The 18,107-nt window shown below is 38.5% G+C and overlaps 4 protein-coding genes across 4 annotated transcripts in view; 2 read left to right on the top strand and 2 right to left on the bottom strand.

Annotated features, from left to right (window-relative positions):
* The window catches only part of LOC136236176 (nuclear pore complex protein Nup214-like), an 18,827-nt gene extending 10,991 nt beyond the window's left edge, over positions 1-7,836 (top strand). Inside the window, exons 16-23 of the mRNA XM_066026283.1 lie at positions 2,253-4,390; positions 4,644-4,760; positions 5,088-5,165; positions 5,443-5,748; positions 7,035-7,086; positions 7,142-7,171; positions 7,525-7,647; positions 7,700-7,836. Coding sequence (XP_065882355.1) covers positions 2,253-4,390; positions 4,644-4,760; positions 5,088-5,165; positions 5,443-5,748; positions 7,035-7,086; positions 7,142-7,171; positions 7,525-7,647; positions 7,700-7,733 — 2,878 coding nt within the window. The 3' untranslated portion in view covers positions 7,734-7,836. The remainder of the gene's footprint in view (positions 1-2,252; positions 4,391-4,643; positions 4,761-5,087; positions 5,166-5,442; positions 5,749-7,034; positions 7,087-7,141; positions 7,172-7,524; positions 7,648-7,699) is intronic.
* Positions 7,794-12,945, bottom strand: LOC136236178 (PH domain-containing protein DDB_G0287875-like). Its single transcript, XM_066026288.1, has 8 exons — positions 12,869-12,945; positions 12,660-12,747; positions 12,554-12,609; positions 11,010-12,175; positions 10,054-10,953; positions 9,450-9,747; positions 8,360-8,430; positions 7,794-8,312 (listed from the first exon to the last, which is right to left on the bottom strand). Exons 1-8 carry the CDS (start codon positions 12,884-12,886, stop codon positions 7,910-7,912), a joined length of 3,000 nt encoding a protein of 999 aa, XP_065882360.1. The 5' UTR covers positions 12,887-12,945; the 3' UTR covers positions 7,794-7,909.
* LOC136236179 (large ribosomal subunit protein mL46-like) lies at positions 12,933-15,869 on the top strand. The gene is made up of 3 exons (XM_066026289.1): positions 12,933-13,565; positions 15,497-15,619; positions 15,667-15,869. The coding sequence occupies exons 1-3, from the start codon at positions 12,972-12,974 to the stop codon at positions 15,811-15,813; spliced, it is 864 nt and encodes a 287-aa protein (XP_065882361.1). The 5' UTR covers positions 12,933-12,971; the 3' UTR covers positions 15,814-15,869.
* Positions 15,811-18,107, bottom strand: LOC136236180 (uncharacterized). The gene is made up of 4 exons (XM_066026290.1): positions 17,997-18,107; positions 17,704-17,833; positions 17,552-17,637; positions 15,811-15,973 (listed from the first exon to the last, which is right to left on the bottom strand). The coding sequence occupies exons 1-4, from the start codon at positions 18,040-18,042 to the stop codon at positions 15,861-15,863; spliced, it is 375 nt and encodes a 124-aa protein (XP_065882362.1). The 5' UTR covers positions 18,043-18,107; the 3' UTR covers positions 15,811-15,860.

The raw sequence follows: 18,107 nt of genomic DNA, 5'->3' as shown, positions 1-18,107 counted from the left end.
AGCACATTTACATATCACATCTACTGCAAATGCAGACAACAATACATATCCAGGGATGTTATGAAGAATGTGTTTCATGCCAAATGTGTGGGAATCCCTACACTGTTAAAATTTGGGTATACTTGTAACACCACTGTTTAACTGGAAAAGTAATAGGGTGTTGTGGCTGCACTCTATGAAAGCAAAACAGTCCACACTCATGGATGCTGCCTATTGTATAACACTCCAAAATGATGTGTTGCAACATCCCTTCACCATGCGTCAGGGAGCTACAATTGCACCTCTTTAGTAACATCCCGCATTACAACACCCCTTTAGTTCCGTAGCACCTTGTCAGGGAGCTATGATTACATTATTCTATTATACTTAATGATGTATTGTAACACCACTTTTTGCTCTGTAGGGCTGTGTGTCAAGGGGTTGTGACCACACTTTAAGGATTAGTTACTGCAAGAACACTTGTTGTAATCAACACCACCAAATTAAAAGATCACAGCAGCAAAAGGTGGTACAGCATCTCAGACTGATGAGACAGTTTATGGTTATCAACACCTCTATAGGCTGACAACACTCCACACTTAATTCTGTAGTCCATTAATGTCTATGGCGGCAAAACCTGCAGAAATAAACAGCAGTATGTTCTTATGTTGGAGTCCTAACAGAATCCAGTATTGCTGCTACACTGTCAGTTATCAATATATTATGCCTCAAGTAGATGGACAACAAATCTCACAAATTGAGGCAGTATTGTTTAGGCAAAACTAAGCCCAAACAAGCCTTCAGATCAACCCGAATATGCTTTCAACTGCTACGGAATTTAAGCTGTATAATGGGTTGAACATAGCTGACAACAGATACTTCACTTTTCAGACGTTAATTAACATAGCTGGGGCGTGCAGTGCCATTTCAGATGCACTATGCGTGGGTTCACCAGTCATAATAATTATTTACAAAAAAACTTAACAAACAAGTACACAAAAAATTTTGGGAATTTTCAACTAGAGTAGAGACCATAGCAAATCAAGAAAAAGTACTGAAACAAGTTGGAGTATAGTGCACGATATTAAATCACAGTAAAGCAATAAGAAGTGTTATATCCCTACTGTGCATTTCCATTATGGTATCTTGCAATTGAGCACAGTAGGGATATAACACTTCTTATTGTTTTTATTTAATATCGTGCACTACTCCAACTTGTTTCAGTACTTTTTATCGATGTGTTATGGTCCCTATTCTAGTTGAAAATTCCAAAAATTTTGTGTACTTGTTCATCAAGGATTCCATTAAATGTTATCCCATCACTGTACATTGAAGTATACGGATATTGTACACGACCGTTTGTTTAGAGCCACTATAGTGGCATTCAGGGTTAAAGATTAATAGTCTTTAGCACTTTTCGTCATACAATAAACATTGCATTAGCATCACAGTTTTATATCAGCATTCTGTTTGTTTCTATCTTATTGTATCGCCAATAGCAGAGTACAAGGGATAGATATATTCACGATGCATACACTATAGCTGTTGTGATTTGCGAAAAGGCACATTTCAGGCCAAAACAAAATTGAATGGTGAGCCCGTAGCATAATAGTACCATTGGTCAACTTATGGCTGAAGGAATTAGTAAGTTAGCAGAAAAATCAGTTGAATAGAAACAAAAAAAAAATCTCACATAGAAGTATCAGGAGTCAGTTTGAAGACATACTATAAGCTTGATTACTACTAACCAATACTGCCAAGATGTCATGAAGGTATTGTGAGGATGGTTTTGGGGTGAGATTTGCCAGAAAAACCCCAAATCTTCATGATCCCTAATATACAGTTACTATGATATGGGAGACAAGAGACATTTTGCATAAGGGGCACAAAATTTCTCCTATAACATACAAGAGACATTTTGCATGCCCTACGCAATGTTTCTCATAGTATAGAGGGATGGTGCTTGGTGTAGGGGTACACTATTTCAGTACAAACACTCCTCTATATATAGGAGACATTTTGTGTAGGGGTACGCAAAATTACTCCTATATATATGGAGGTGCAAATCTAGTTAGGGTAACCTTGTACATTACCTGTGTTATGGGTTGATAGCTGAAAATGAAGTGTAATGGACTAATGGCCACTCTCCATTTTTCAGTAATTGATAGTTAGGGGCATGAACAGGTTATACTGGGGTAAGTTATATCTTACATTGTAATCTGTCCTCTGTACATACAGCCTTTGTTATAAAGGAAATGTTTTTCATTGCTTAGGGCATCTAATGAGCTGCTACAGAATATGGACAGTTACACAAGTCCTATCCGACAGATCCCTGAGAGAAGAAGAAAGACAGCACTATTCAAACAGGTCTCACCAGACCGCCTGTCCCAACTGCAAAAGTTGCTCAAGACAGAAGTCAAGACCACAGCAATGCAGAGAGTTCCAATGGTGACTAGCTTCATGATTGCCAAGTCTCCTTCTACTTCAACACGTTCATCTACTCCAGTGGCATCCGATGATGAAGTTTGTTTTAATGTAGCTCAGAAGAAGGAGCAGCTTGGGGTGACTTTTGATAAGCAATTGGGACAAGATGATTCTTCAGTAAACCAGCCATTGCAGGATTCTCCCCCAGTGTTGTATGGGACTCCCCAATTGAACCAGGGAATTCCCCCATTTAACCAATCGACTGCACAAGCAACCCCCTTTGTGAGTCAGCTGCCAGTGCAGCAACTTCCCCCGTATAGTCAGGCATCCCCTTCAGTGCAACCAAATCAAAGTGTTTTCCCAACCAGCCAATCGTCACAAGGGCCCCCAGCAAGTCAATCATTACAAGGAATCCTTACAAGTCAGTCATTTCCCCCTATGAATCAATCGTTACAGAGTCTGTTCTCAAGCAAGACCTCTCAGGAATATCCCCCAGCAAGCCAATCTTCGCAGGGATTTTCTCAAACTCCATTGGGTTTTCCCCCATTGAGTCAACCATCCCATGGCAGTTCTCCATTTACTTTACTATCATCACTTACAACACATTCAGAAAATGCACCATTTCCAACATTCACTTCTGCAGGATTCAGCAGTCAGCCATTTTCACTGCATAACACAGCCCCACCGCCTCCACCACTGCCTCAAGAACACCATGGGACTTCCCCTCCTACCGCTACCACCAAGACCCCAGCAGAGATGGCAGCTGATGCAGCACTAAAGAGACAAGATAGTGTAGTAGTAACTACAACCTTACAAAACACAACAACAATTAGTGAAGTAATTAAAGCTCCAGTGGTGGTGATAACTGCATCAGAGATGCCACCATCTTCATTATTCTTCATTGCAAAGTCTCAAGATGGTAAGACAGTGACTGAAAGTTCTGTAGTGACATCAGATGCAAGCCGTTTTGCAGCTCCAGAACGATCCAATTCTTTGCCATCTAATGTCAAATTCCCATTCTCTTCCCAAACCACTACTGGCATGAAGTTGCCATTCTCAACTAGCGGAGCTCAGACTCCACTTGCATTTGGCTTAACAGCTAACAAGGTGGGCACTACAAGTGATCCTCTAACAAATCCTGAGCTGGGTATAGCAAGTGCTTCTAAGGCTGCAAGTAACCTGCAATTTTCTGTAGTTACAACTGCAACTGCTAACTCCGTACCATCTTTACAAACTACTACGACTACAGGGAGTGATAGTTCTACTGAGTCAAGTAATGTTCATGTCACCCAGCCACTTGATGAAGCTGAGGAAACCACTGAAGAATCTGACCAATCAGATACCGAACATGACGCCACTTTGACGGACACAACTACAGCACACACAGTGACCACTGCATCACTACCAATTTCTGCTACTGCTGCTACTACCATTGCATTGCCAGACCTTTCAAAAGCCACTGTGTCCATTGTTTCTACTACAAGTGCTGTGTCAGTGAGTACACCTGCTGCTGTTTCTTCAGTGGTTAGTGCAGCTGGAGGAGCTCCACCTCCTACTTCAAGGATGGCTATGCCCACTTTTCTTGCATCATCAACTGTAACCACGGCTCCTGTGTCTGCAACTGCATCTCCTGTGTCTCTAACTGCAGCTACTCTGCAGAGCTCAGCTCCACTCACCGTTACATTTGCAACAGAAGCTAGCACAGCACCTTCCCTCCAAACCTCTAATACAAAATTTGTAACATCTGAAGTTCCAGCATCTACAACAGCTGGTCAATTTTCCCTCACTGTGGCCTCATCATCCGGAGCTGACAGTTCAGCTCACTCATCTCTGTTGAAGGTTCCACCTAATGACAAGTTAACTGAGTCTGATGAGGAATCTGATTTATGTGACAATGTTATTGATAAAGTGTCCAGCCAGAGCTCTATTATGACTGATGATTTAAATGTGGTAGATGATGTCAGTGAAGGAGAAATGGAGCCAAATGGTGCGTGCGTGTGTGTGTGTGTGGCAATGAAAACTTGGTCTGTTCGGTTACCTTTAGGTTGAATTTTTCTAATGTTATTAAGCAGGTGGCTGAGGGTACTTAGTACACAAATGACATGTTTGGGAAATAGCCAATTTTTTTTATAGGTGAACACACACAGTCACCTGATTAGAAGTACATCTCATTGTGTATGTGTGTGTACTGTTGTATTTGTGTAACATGACCAGGTATCTTTCACACGTCATCTATTTAGTTAAGGAGAACCAACACCAGCTGTCGTCAGGCTTCATATCACTATTTGGTGGTAGCAAGCCAGTCAATCCCATACCCAGTGGTAATCCTTTCAGTAGCACAGGAAACATCTCAGATAGTAAGTGAAGTGTATAGCAAACTATTACTATTAGTTTCTCGTCCACCAGTATTTAGTAATAATGAGGTGAATGCTTATTTTATCGATAATTGTATTAGATAGCTCAGAAAACTTCCTCGTGCCCCTCTGGCAGGGAAGAGCAGCTTTGTCCAACTGTATAGAGGTCACTGATCATCAATGACTAGTTTATGTGGTCTTACCAGTTATAACTCTGTATAGAGGCCACTGATCATCAATGACTAGTTTTTGTGGTCTTACCAGTTATACACCACACAGCCGGGCACAGCCTGGAAATGTCTTGTAATCACGGTATATTTTTTGTCACAGCTAACTCCTCAAAATCAACATTGTTCTCTGCACACACTCCATCGGTTGGATCAGGAAGTGTACTGGCACCACCAAGATGTAAGTAGAGTTATCAACATAATTGAAACTCGTTCATTCTCAATTAATTACTTTAATAGAACCTTCACCTGCACATTAATATACCAATATTGCTATCTACATCAGGTGGTTTGCTTGGTTACACAATCACATACGTTTCTGTATCCATTAGATTTGTTGACAAAACTAGCCAATAAACTGCAATAAGTAAGACGGTTTAGTTACATAGCTTATAAGACTATTGTGGGTGGCTATTGTAAGTACGCTTATAAGTATATCTGATGTTATTGTTGTTTAGTTGCCCAGAACAGTGGCTCACCTGCCAACCAAGGTAGCAGCCCTATTTTTGGAATGGGAGTCAATCAAATTGGAGGATTGGGAGTCAGTCAGACTGGAATGGGAGTTGGTCAGACTGGAATGGGAGTTGGTCAGACTGGAATGGGAGTCGGTCAGACTGGAATGGGAGTAGGTCAGACTGGAATGGGAGTCGGTCAGACTGGAATGGGAGTTGGTCAGACTGGAATGGGAACTGGTCTGGGAATTGGATCTGGTCAGACTGGGGCTGGCTTGGGGCTTAAATTTGGCAGTATTCCATCATTTGCAGGTAATGCACATGGATAAATTTACAAACATTTAAGCCTTTCCCCTTATAAAATTGTTATGCTTCTTTTTCATTTACGACATTGTCTAATGTGTCAGGGTAACTGGTCCAAAAATACATTCATCTATATTTATGTCTTCTATATTATCTGGTTTTGGCAAATTAAGAAAAAAAATCTATATCTAGCCATCTGTAAGTTGCTTTGATGTTTAGATACACAAAGACTGACGATGGTTTTTAATAGTACGCACATTGGTTAGCAAGATAATAAGTCTGACATCAAAGGAATGATGGATGGACAGCTTATACATACATATTACAGAGATAGTAAACTCTGTGTGACTGTTTTACTAGACAGATTCTCAAACATCATGGGATAGAGTGAATATAATGAGTATGAAAAATTAATGTATGTTGTAGGGCTTTGTTTTTAGCCAGCTAATTTAAAATAATGATAATGATTACAACTGAGGTAGTAAAAGCAGTCAATATTTTCAGTGAAGATGGTGACAACAATTGTAATACACAGATGGGACAGAATTGTGAAAGTGCTGACAGCTGTAAAGTTTAGTTTTCTGTGTGCGACAAGTCTTCACCGAGTTGCTTGAAGTGAAGTTACTACTCATCATTTTCCTGTGATTATAGCTATAGAAATGATCACAAGTACACTGTTAGAAATCATCAATTCAAGCTGTTCCCATTCATAAGCTTTGAAAAACTGAGCAAAAGTAATGGACTTCCTTGTAGCTAGCTGCATCTGTCACATTCCTTTCCTCTGGCTAATCTTTCTTCTCTTTGTTCAGCAACTTCGCAATTTTTTCTTGCTCTATACTGCTCCTTCCATCATTTAGTCTTTCGTCTTGTTCCATTCATAACACAATAATCATCTAAGGACAGTAATTTACAGTTTGTATTTCTGTGTACTGATTCACCATACAACTGTTTCTAATGGACCATAGAGTTTCCAGAGTTCACTTGCTAGTGTGGGGCTCACCCCAATTAGACTAGCTTAGATGTTGTGATCAAATAGTGCTAGTGGAATTAAAAATTGTGGGAAAACTGGTTTTATCACCTAAGACAGCGAACACAAAGCTACATAAATACAAAATTTCACTGTAAAAGTTTACTTTTATCAAGCCCAGTGCTGAGTTGTACAAGTGGCTTGATGGAGCTCTGGCCAACCTGAGGATGGCTGCATGTTGCTGTACAGCTCTGTGGTGTAAATTTCCTTTCATTTTAGCCAGTTTTGATACCTGATTACATGTTCTATTTAATGTCCACTGTTACAGGTCAAGCACAGTTTGGTAGTCGTCCAATGATGGGGTCATCCACAGCAGCAAGGTTAGAAATATTTTGTTACCAAGACTACCACACACTGCTTTTATTAACCTCACAGAGTGTTTGGGTCTTCAATGGAATCAGGAGAGTAAGTTACTGTGTTGTTAGTCTAAACCTGTTGTAGTCACTAAAGTTCTGACCTAAATAAACTGTTAGCTACATTTTATACATAAATAAAAAACTGCTGTGGATCAAGTCACCAGCTGAACTGGGATTTTTTTTTTCTTTTCATGTTTTTAGTGTTATGGTTGTGACTCCTGTTTGACAGGTTTGTAGCCTAGTGGAATAATAAACTACACAGCTGATGTAGTAGACAGGTGACTCTATTAAACAGGTGGCTACATTAGACAAGTCACTTTGTACACAAATGACACAATTGGGGATTGTCTAGTTGGCTAGTTAGTACTGGTAACCTTATTATGTTTTGTTCATGTCTTTTAGAGCTTCATTTGGCTCACTGGCAGCTGGAAGTGGACAGAACAGTTTAGGAGGTGGAGGACAGGGGTTTGCAGGATTAGGTAGCACACAGGGATTTGGTGGTCAAGGAATACCTAGTAGCTCAACGTCAGTAATCCATCTACAAGTGTACGTGTTAAATGTGTTGACTTCTTTGCAGGGGAAACAAGCACAGTTTTTCTTCATGGAGATGAGTCACTCACTTTAGTAGATTTTATTGTTGCTTTTACGGCTTGTAGTAAAATTAGTACTAATTTAACAAGCATAATTTTTTAAAATTAAAAATCAGCCACTATATATCATGGAGTATTGTGGGTATAATGTACCTAGTTGGTGTGATTATAAACTTGTATAAGTGTTGTTAATTTGTTTATCTCTTTCCCCGTCCTCTTCCTTTAGACTTAGCCCATCTCTTTTGATGTCCCCTACCAGATGATTTGCCTCTCTTTGAACTCATCCATTTCTTCTTCGTGGCTTCTATGAAGGCACTGTTGTCTTCACTTATCAATTCTTTGCTGACTTTTCCTATCTGTAAAACTGGGAATTGGTTTTTGTAGTCAATTATCGTATCTCTAGCATTGTTAGTGTTAGCTGTCATGGTGTCTTCATTGTCTTCTTCACTGCTGTAGCTACCTATGTCATCCATTTCTCTACCAAAACAGTCACTGCTTTCAAATATTGCATCGACAGCACTAGCATTCTTCCCAGTCGAGAAACTGGGTTCTTGTGGGGCTTCAATATCGTCACTCTCTTCCGAATGAGCCAATGGAATGCTGTCATTAAAGAGTAAAAATATTTAAATTTCAACATGGTTATTAACCTGGTTGTTTTTCTCGGTAGTAATTTCCTTTTCTTCATTAAATACCTTCTCTTTGTAGATGGCAAATATCCCTAGTAATAGCAAAACTAGTTAAAAGGTAAAACATTCAACTAGTCTAACAGAAAATAATTTAATCACTATTAGCTCTAATTTTCTATGGCAAAAACTTATTTATTATTGTGAAAGCTCTTAGAAGCTTGTATTATTCAGTGACAAATATTTTATTGAGAACCATTAACAGTATTTCATTGTTTCCCCGGTTGTACAAGCTCTTTCCTTCTGATATTGTGCATTTGTAGTCATCAAAGTTTATAGTGTTATGTGAACCAGCCAATGAGATTTGACTGCTTACAATTGATTGTTTATTTCAGTTGAATTCAAAAAAAAACACTTCTTGAATACAGATCTGATACCCAATACACTGTAAACAGACTAACATTTACTCCTGGTAATAAATGAAGGCACCAGGGAAAAGGGCCAACTGAATGCAGGTATCAGCTATGCGGTCTTGTATGAGTTAAAACAATTGCTTGTAACTTGTGGTTTGTTAAAATGATAGTGAGTAGCAAGGGGATTTCTCAACAAACAAATGAACTACTATAAACACCTGGCTATGAATGTACTGACATGATAGGCTGGAGTGCTATGCTATAGTGTTAGTTAATAACTGATAATGAGCTGTTTTTTGAGGAGTAAATTTCATCACTCCATTTGCGAAAGTTTGCTAGCAAAATTGTTGCTGTGTTCAGTGCATTATAGGCCAGTGTTTCATGGTGTTTATAGGCTAGTGTTTCATGACGTTTAGTTATTTGTGCAAATTTTTTTGTCTTTGAAACCTAATGCAGTATGGGGCTTAAAACAATTCCAATACTCCCTAATAGAGAAGTCAGCAGAGAATGCAACACACCAGTTAATGCATTTTAATACTCTCTAAAAGTACAGTCAGTATGTATAGAGAACACTTAAGAGATGTGTGTTGAACATCCAAGGACAATTAGAAATACTGAAGAGTATGATGGCTTTTTTTTTTGAAACAATTTTAGCTCACAGCACCAGACAACTAAAACATTACTACATTAACAAAACACACCTCATGGTTATCATCGTCACTACCAGACTCACTGGGTGGTGGAGGAGTGGTCCTCTTATAGGGTCTACCCACTAGAGTGGTCTGTTTATACTTTGTGGTGGTTGAGGTTGGTACGGGATGAGCTGACTCCACATGGAGGTCGCAATTTGCTGCGTGTGCTTCAATGTACGTCTCACTAAATAGCTGTTTGCAGATGGGACATGCCACTTGCTTGTCAAGAAGTGGTCTGAAGTCTGCAGATGTGCTTGGCCTTGATGGAGATTCCAATTCCGTAGTCTCATCCGTCAAATCTATAACACTGACAAGAACAAGATAATAGTAACAGTGTAAGGGAAGCTAATAACACACAAGAAATGGTTTTAAATGTGTAAAAATTGAAACATGATTGGTATTGATTTCAATAACAAGTAAAATAGACTTAGGATTGTTTACAAAACAATAACAGACTTATGGTAGTAAAGCACATTCCAAATATTGTTCAACAAAAGTCTAAGAAACTGTATGATATTCACATTTTACACCGAACAAAAAAGCCTATTGCTTAAGTGCTCATATGCAAGCTAATACACAATAAATGTTTTTTTATCAGATGAGAATTACATACCCCTGTCTGTCCACAGGCTCTCTGCTATTCTGTGAAGGACTTTGTGATGATAATGGATGAAGAGGTGCTCTTGAAAATGATGGCGTTAATGAAAATCTGTCATTATCAGCTTCTGGTGTGGCAGCAATATCTCCACTACTGTCAGCCACCAGCCTTGCCCCAACTGGTTTTCTTTTCCTTCTATTCTTGGCAATGACAGATGACAACTCACTATCACTGGAACTGATATCGATACTGATATCTCTAATATGAGGGGATACCACTCCTGTTGGCTTATCAGGACTTCTATTAATAGAATTAGAAGCGGCAACTGTATCTGTGATGTCATCTAGTGGGAGTGGTGTTTGACGGCAATTGAATGTACTTCCTGGTTGACTTGACCTAGGATCAACGTCATAATCAGAGTCATTAAACAGTTTTTGATCATCGCTGTCATAAACATAGCGACCCCAATCTTGTGTTGGACTAACATCCACCGTCTCCACTATCTCCTGCTTACGTTGTTGTGACTGTTTTATGGGAGGAGAAAGCACCAGTACTGATGAAGACTTGCTAACACTTCTCTCAGTATACTGATCACCTCTGCTCTGCCAGTTCTTGGTGGTACAGTTAGTCAGAGGTGGCGACCATGGCACAAAGGAAACACGAGTACTCTGTGCCATCCTGAGCTGTAACTTGAAGTCTTCAAAAAACTTTACAATAACTGGCAAACATTCACTAGGTTTAGTCCCTCTGGGAGTATACAATTGAGGGCGTGTCTTCAGCTGATTTAGGGGATCTAAGCTTTTATCTTTTACAATGGTGGTCTTGTGCACTTGGATTTCTCTCCCTTCCTTGGGTGATGCCTCTGTCCTTTTGCCCTCAACATGAGCTGTGGGTTTCTTCCCACCGAGTGTTAAGCTACATAATATAATGAACATACAAACCTACAAACTTGTGGGAACAAGGACTCTTACCTTTTATGAGTTCTAGGGCTAGCAGTGTCATGAAAACTGTCACCATTTTCTTTGACTGATGCTTTCGCCTTATTTGTTTCTTTTTCTTTGACAATCCCTTTACCTTTGACTGATTCCTTGACTGTTTCTTTTTCCTTGACTGATTCTGATTGCTTAATTGTTTCTTTTTCCTTGATTGCTTGTCTGGTCATGTCTTTTTCTCTGATTGCTCCTTTGATTATCTCTTTTTCTTTGACTGTTTCTTTTCGTTTGACTACTTCTTTAACTGCTTCCTCTTTGACTGCTTCCTTGGTTGTTTCTTTTATCTTGATTGTTGCTGTGACCATGTCATTATCTTTAACTGTTTCTGTCTTCTTGACTGATTGTTTTACCACTTCACTTTGCTTGACTGCTTCTTTTTCTTTGATTGTTTCTTTCTTCTTGACTGCTTGCTTGACCGCATCCTTTTCCTTGACTGGTTCCTTAACTGTTTCTTTCTTTATGACTGCTTGTTTTACTTTTTCATTTTTCTTCACTGATTCTTTAGCTATTTCTTTTTCCTTGACTGATTCTTTGACCAATCCCTTTTCCTTAGGTGTGTTTTTCATCTCATCTTCTTGGACAACTTCTTTAGTAATTCTTTTCTCCACTTCATTGTCTGTGTCAGCTTGTTCAGGAGGACTCTTACCTCCTCCAGCAGGAAACTTACTACTACCCACCCCAGCATCTCTAGTGTCAAGCCTCATCAGTTTGATAGCTGGTTCTTTGCTGCTAGTAATCAATCTCTTTCTCTTTAACATGAAACGACCACCAGAAGATGATGATGAACCAACATGGACATCTTTATTGGGTGTGGCTTCCATTAAATTATTAAGACAAGGGGTGGTGTCTTCAACATTTGAAGTAATTTCTTCAACGTTTGAGGTAGTTTCTTCAAGTGTTGGGGTACTATCCTTGACAAAAGGAGACAACTTAAGAACAGAAGTGTTAGTTTTAAGAGGTGGCGTTTCCCCTTTAACAGATGGAGTGGTAAGAGATGGGGTGGGAGAACAGATGTTGCCACAACTGTCAGTTTCTGATTCACTGGCTGGATGGGGAGATGGTGGCTTTTGTTGCGCTACACGTTTTTTGTAACGCCTGGCTCTCTCTTCCTTCAAGGCAGTCTTCTTGCTCTCTTCAATTGCCAGCTATAAAAACACAATAACAAGTTAGTACCATAGATTATATAGCTCAGAGAATCTGTCAGTACAACATATAGTTGGTGATAATGTAGTTGTAATAGTTGTTTTGTATATATATGGTGTTGCTATGTATGTGTTGTGTCTTTTGTATGGTTTGCCGAGTACTGTGAGTTTCAATATAAGTAAATAATAATGTCAGTAATGAATAGCTCATTGTTACTTTTTAAGCAACAGTCAACCAATTTTATATTTACATCGAGGGGTAAAAGCACCAGGCTGTTCTTCATAGATCAGCTATGTCCTGTTTATTACTGTAACAACAAACCCACCAATCAAGCCATGCAACTCAGCTGTACATAATGCCATCTACACTCATCACTATACCTTAAGTTCTTTTTTTTCATCTTCCTCTTTCTTTCTGCTGCTAGCTACCCTGGGACCTGTATCAGCAGTTCTAATGGTAAAGGTATGTGTTCACTGATTGGCTTACTTTTCTTCTTAACAGAAATTGGTGTCTTTACAACCGGAGGAGGTTCTTTGATAACAAGTGGAATATACTCTTGCGAATCAAACGCAAACTACAAAACAGTTTATTAGGTAAATCATGATCGAGTCATAAATACATTATAGCTCGGGTATGGCTGCATTTTATCACAAGCAATACACATGGCTATAACACAGAGTTACAAATAAACTGACCGGGTCATTGGCAGCCATTGAGGCTCTATTTCTTGGCACATGCGAAATTGAGCTAATGGTGCACTTTTATTAGAAATAATAAATATTCTAATAAAATCGCATCATGTTTGCAAAATCTGCAAGTGGACAGACAAGATTATTACAGAGGCTTGTTGATACTAGAGTGTTACTATCTAAATACAGAGTAACTAATGAAGCTATTTATCCCGAAGTACCCAACTATTCACAGCCTCAAACCGCTTCAAAGATCCAATGGAGAACTGTGGGTTCCGTGTGTGTAGCAAGATTTCCAAGACTCACACGACCCAAATCAGAACTACACTTGCAGTTTGAAGCAATTCAGAACCAGTTGAGGTTTGAGAAGAGCCGTATGTCAGACTATGAATTAGAAGAAATAAAAATTAAAGAAATAATAGAAGAAATCGAGCGTAAAGCTAAACTAGATGAATTAGTGGATGACCAAATGGCCTCAGCACCAGATAATTTTCAAGAAATGATGGCACAAAGGAAACAAGCATTAAAAGAGTTTGTGCCGGCACCAAGAGTCACACAAGCAGACAAAGATAATGACATTCGCTCACTGAACAGGAAACTTGACCAAATGCTGTATCTTATAGTGAAGAAGCAACAACCAAAACATGCCCATAATTGGCAAATGCCACAAGGTGGTCATGAAGAGGGAGAATCATTGTTAGAGGTATTCATATTATAGAGATATGTTCATTGGGTACCTCACTCAGCCTACTGTAAATGACAAAATATTAAAATCTGTTTAACAAATTTGCCATGCAATGAAGACTATGAAATTGACTCTGGCAATTAAAATAATGACAAATTTAACATGACTACCAAATCTTTCCAATTTTTTTGTCATCTATGAGATATACATGGTAATTGTGTAGTGTGCTAATAGTGAAAAACAATACATGGAAACTGCATTTTGGCCATACAATTTTGTGTTTTTATAGTAAGTATCTCCTTAAGGTAATGGAGACTAGCAGTAGTATGTCATGTGGCCAAGAAAGCTGGCAGCTACATCGTGCAGGAAGAAAGAAATTTTCATGCACGCATAGCTCCATGGTCTTCTTCTCCAAAACACACACCATTTTGCACAAATTTGCTATAGCCATTCCCGAGATATGGGTTTCAATTTTTCTTAATTTTTTTCCTTAAACGGCCAGGACATTTCTTTTCAAACACTTTGCAAAAGCAGAACTCAATTGTCTTGCATGCTGACACAGATAAATAACGTAAAAAGATGAATGCATGAACTAAGTTTGCTATGAATCTGATTAATATTCATCATGTGTTATGGAAATAAACTTCTGTCATGGCTTCGGGTAAACTGAATATGGAAATTGATAGGCTAATCATTAAACTGATGGTTTGAAAAATAAGCAGTACAGCCAGAGTAAACCAAACAAGTGTAACATCGCAGGGTTGAGATACTCTAATAGAACAGTCACTGCAGGGTAAAGGTGCACTAAAATGAAATGGCTTGAACTAAGGAACTTCACACCTATCCTTACCGCTGAGGCACTGCTATCACAGCTGCTCATCTCACATATATACAAGTTTATTATTTCCAATGGAAATTCTAAAAGTCTTTTTAAAAGTGTACACTCTACAATAGTATTAATAAGTAGTCATAAAAAATATGTAATACAATATAATTACAGTTCCTGTCTTCAATAATCATTATTATATCTGTAGATAAGAAGAAGTATGGATAACACAACCGCAAAGCCAACTATATGCATAATAAAAAAGTGAAATCTACACAGAAACAGCCAAGCTATGAAAAAAAGGTGCGGCGTGGGTGAAATCAAAGGGAGGGGTAGCATGTAATGATGTAAAATATTTCACAAGAACTGAATGGTCTTATTAGGCTTGATACATAGTTTAGTTTGTTGTTTTCAATAGGTTTCTTACCTCACTCCAATAGGCTTCAATGCATTTTAAAGGACACCAAATGTTGCATAATCGCAAATTATTGACCATCGCATTCCTATCCCTAATGGTGTGATTAACTTTGGAAAAATGCTGCTGTTATGGAATAATTATACTTACAGTAATGAGGATGCGTGACTATTTCATGTCGACAGTGATCAACAACAATTATTGCATTACAATCGTTTTACAATGTACTGATAGTATGACTACATTTAATAAAATATTTTTGTTAGCAACATGGTCTTGTCCTACCCGAAAGGTACATCAGTCATCACTTTGATTTCACAACTTATTTCACCTGTGCTTTGAAGGCCACACTTTTTCACAGCTTGATTGTATGTACAATAGTTGTCATCTTAGTTCTCAGAGATAGAGCAATAGTGATTATGCCAGTGTGATTTTGGGATTAATGTTTTTCGTTTACTCTCTGTGCATTGTGAAATACTCTAATAGAGCATTCATTGTTGTGGGATCTGATTGTTCTATTAGAGTAGTTTTATAAATGTTAAAATACATGGCTGATTTCACACACACGAACACAAATTTTTTTGAAAAGTTATCATTTATCCAGGTGGTATTTGGATACACGGTGTGGCGTGCTAGCTCCCTTGGTAACATGGCACAATAAAGTGTGTTGATCACAATTTGTATTCATTGCATGTTGTTTCATTTCAGACAGCTAAGAGGGAGCTTGCTGAAGAGTGTGGAAGTGGCCTGAAAACATTATTCTTAAGCCGATCACCGTGTGCATTCATGTCCTACCAGTACATTGAGCCAGGCTGTAGTGTTGGGGCTAAAGTATGAACCAGTCATTGAAGGAATGTCACTTACTAGATCTTCTTTAGGTGTTCTTCTTCAAAGCACAGTGGACCGGGGGAGAAGTGCAAATTAGTGATGAATTGGATGATTATGCTTGGGTCACTAAAGATGAAATGAAGCAGTTTGTAACTCCTGACTTTTATAAAGCAGTTTCACCCATCCTACTAGAATAACAGTTACTAATGTATTTGTAGTTCTTTAAAATATATTTGATGCATATTTAGTGTGGTGCACTGTTAGCATGTCGTCGTAGTGACTCCATTTTGCTGTAGTGTAGCCAACCATATTCCTTAGTGCTGCGTCCATAGGTGATGCCTATCTTGAACCTGTGACCTGCATGGGGTAAACAGAAATGGTACAAAACATCACATACAACCTCCATGATGTGTAAGCACAATAATTGTTCTAACAGCCATACATTTTTATACACTACTGAATAAAATCATGGGAAAAACCATCATTATTGATGTAAAAGGCATGAACAATATAAACAATTCATGTGATGTGTCCTCAGACTTGTGCAACCACATGATTGTGGCAAATGCCAAAAATGGGTGTGGCAAGGAAAATTACAATTTAGTTCATCCTGGGCAAGAAATATCTTCCTTGACATTGAGATGGCATTCCCTACAAGTATGTCAAATAGCTTCCTACAGCCATAAAGTGATAGGATTCCTTGGTGATCTAATTCTGGCAAGATTTGGAGATATTCTCCTTAGGTTGTTTGCAGTCTCTCGCAAATTCAAGATGATGGAAGGTGTCCATTGGACAAGTTAACTCCAGTAATGTCACTGAATTACAAGTTTCATTGTAAATGACGATGTCAGGAGAGTTAGGAGAAATTTATTAAAGACAGTGGAGACTCACTAGCTCTCTTCCAGAGATGGGGTAACGCATTACGTAATATAACGCATTACATAATATATATTACAATTCACGATTCTGAGTAATATAACGCATTACTTTAGGAAATGCAATAATATAACTTTAAGTTACTTTAGGAAACTATAAGTCGTTACTAGTAACGAGAAAAGTAATATTATTACGTAACGAGGAGTTAGAAGGGAAAAGTAACGAGTAACTTTACCAAGATGTAACATGTGATTCTACGCGTAACGATGAGCAAGTAACACATTATAAATGGATTTTACTGCCAATTATCCGTTCTACTATAATCCATTAGCCTTTCATCTATAATGGTGCTCAGGTGTTGCATGTACGCGTCACTGATGTGCATCACGTGACTGCATGTGGTTTATATGTTAACTTAGCTGTCTTAATAAAAAAGTAACTTAGCATGAATATAAAATAGTAACTTAATATTTTTAGCTAATATTATTAAGTTAGTAACTTAATATGTAATATTAAGTTACTCTTTATTCTAAGTAATATGTAACTGTAATATATTATACTAATATATAAGTAATATGTAATATATTACTTTCATGAAGTAACTTTCCCAACTCTGCTCTCTTCCCTGGTAAATACAGATGACACTTGGCTGTGCTAAGAACTCAGAAATTCCTGAAGCTAGGCAATTTAAAACTTAATTGATCGAGTTTCTAAGCACGCTGAATCCTTGAGCTTATACTGAACAGACAAAGTGTCAAGGTGATCTTCATAGCAAGAGTGTTCATTAGTTGTTAAAAGTTTCTTGGATAATAGAGCAGAGGATGAGCCATAGGGAATGATGATAATTGAGAACAAGCCTTGTGATAGTTTGCAGTCTGAGTCCATGGGGACTACTGCTGAGGCCACTATTAAAAACCAAGGATTTGAAGACTTGGAGGGAAAACTCATGGGTTATCATTGTGTTGAGTATTAACACCACTGTTGTTAACTAACAGTGTGTAACCCACGTGGAAGTGTCGATCCCCAATGTAGTCTATTTGCGTATTATCACTAACTCACTTGGTATGTAGCCAGTGTAGTGTGGTAGCATCCCTCCAGGGTGGTATAGGTTGAAGTAACGATCCATTTGTAAATATGTAGCTGGCCTGTAGAAAGACACAATTTAATCCACAGCTATACCTGGTGATAGAGGCCAGGTATTTGTCACTCACGGGGGATAAAATGGTGTTGAGGGTCTCCAGGTTTTGTTGCTCTTCCCATCCCACGAGGTTGGTATGATATAAGGTGGTAGTTCTTTACCCAACTTGTCACTAACTGTATAATTAAGACCCGACATTTTACCTGCAGAAAATAAATATTATAGCTACTAGCTATTAATCTAGACTGTTAAATAGTTACAAAATTGCCTGGCGGGATAGCTAAAAGTGCCCGAGGCTACTTACTGCTTTGCTCAGCAACTCTCTCTACTGTACGTAGTCTAAGCATATTCACTAGTTATTCTTACCTGGAGCACAGTTTGAGGTATAAGGTCTAGGGAAGATTTTCGCCATTGCTTCTTTGTATGCAGAGGAGAGCTGACAGCTTTTTGCGCACGTGATCGAACAGTTACGCAACA

This window comes from Dysidea avara, chromosome 10 (assembly GCF_963678975.1).
Source record: "Dysidea avara chromosome 10, odDysAvar1.4, whole genome shotgun sequence".
NCBI lineage: Eukaryota > Metazoa > Porifera > Demospongiae > Dictyoceratida > Dysideidae > Dysidea > Dysidea avara.
This window is presented reverse-complemented; position numbering and strand designations above follow the sequence as displayed.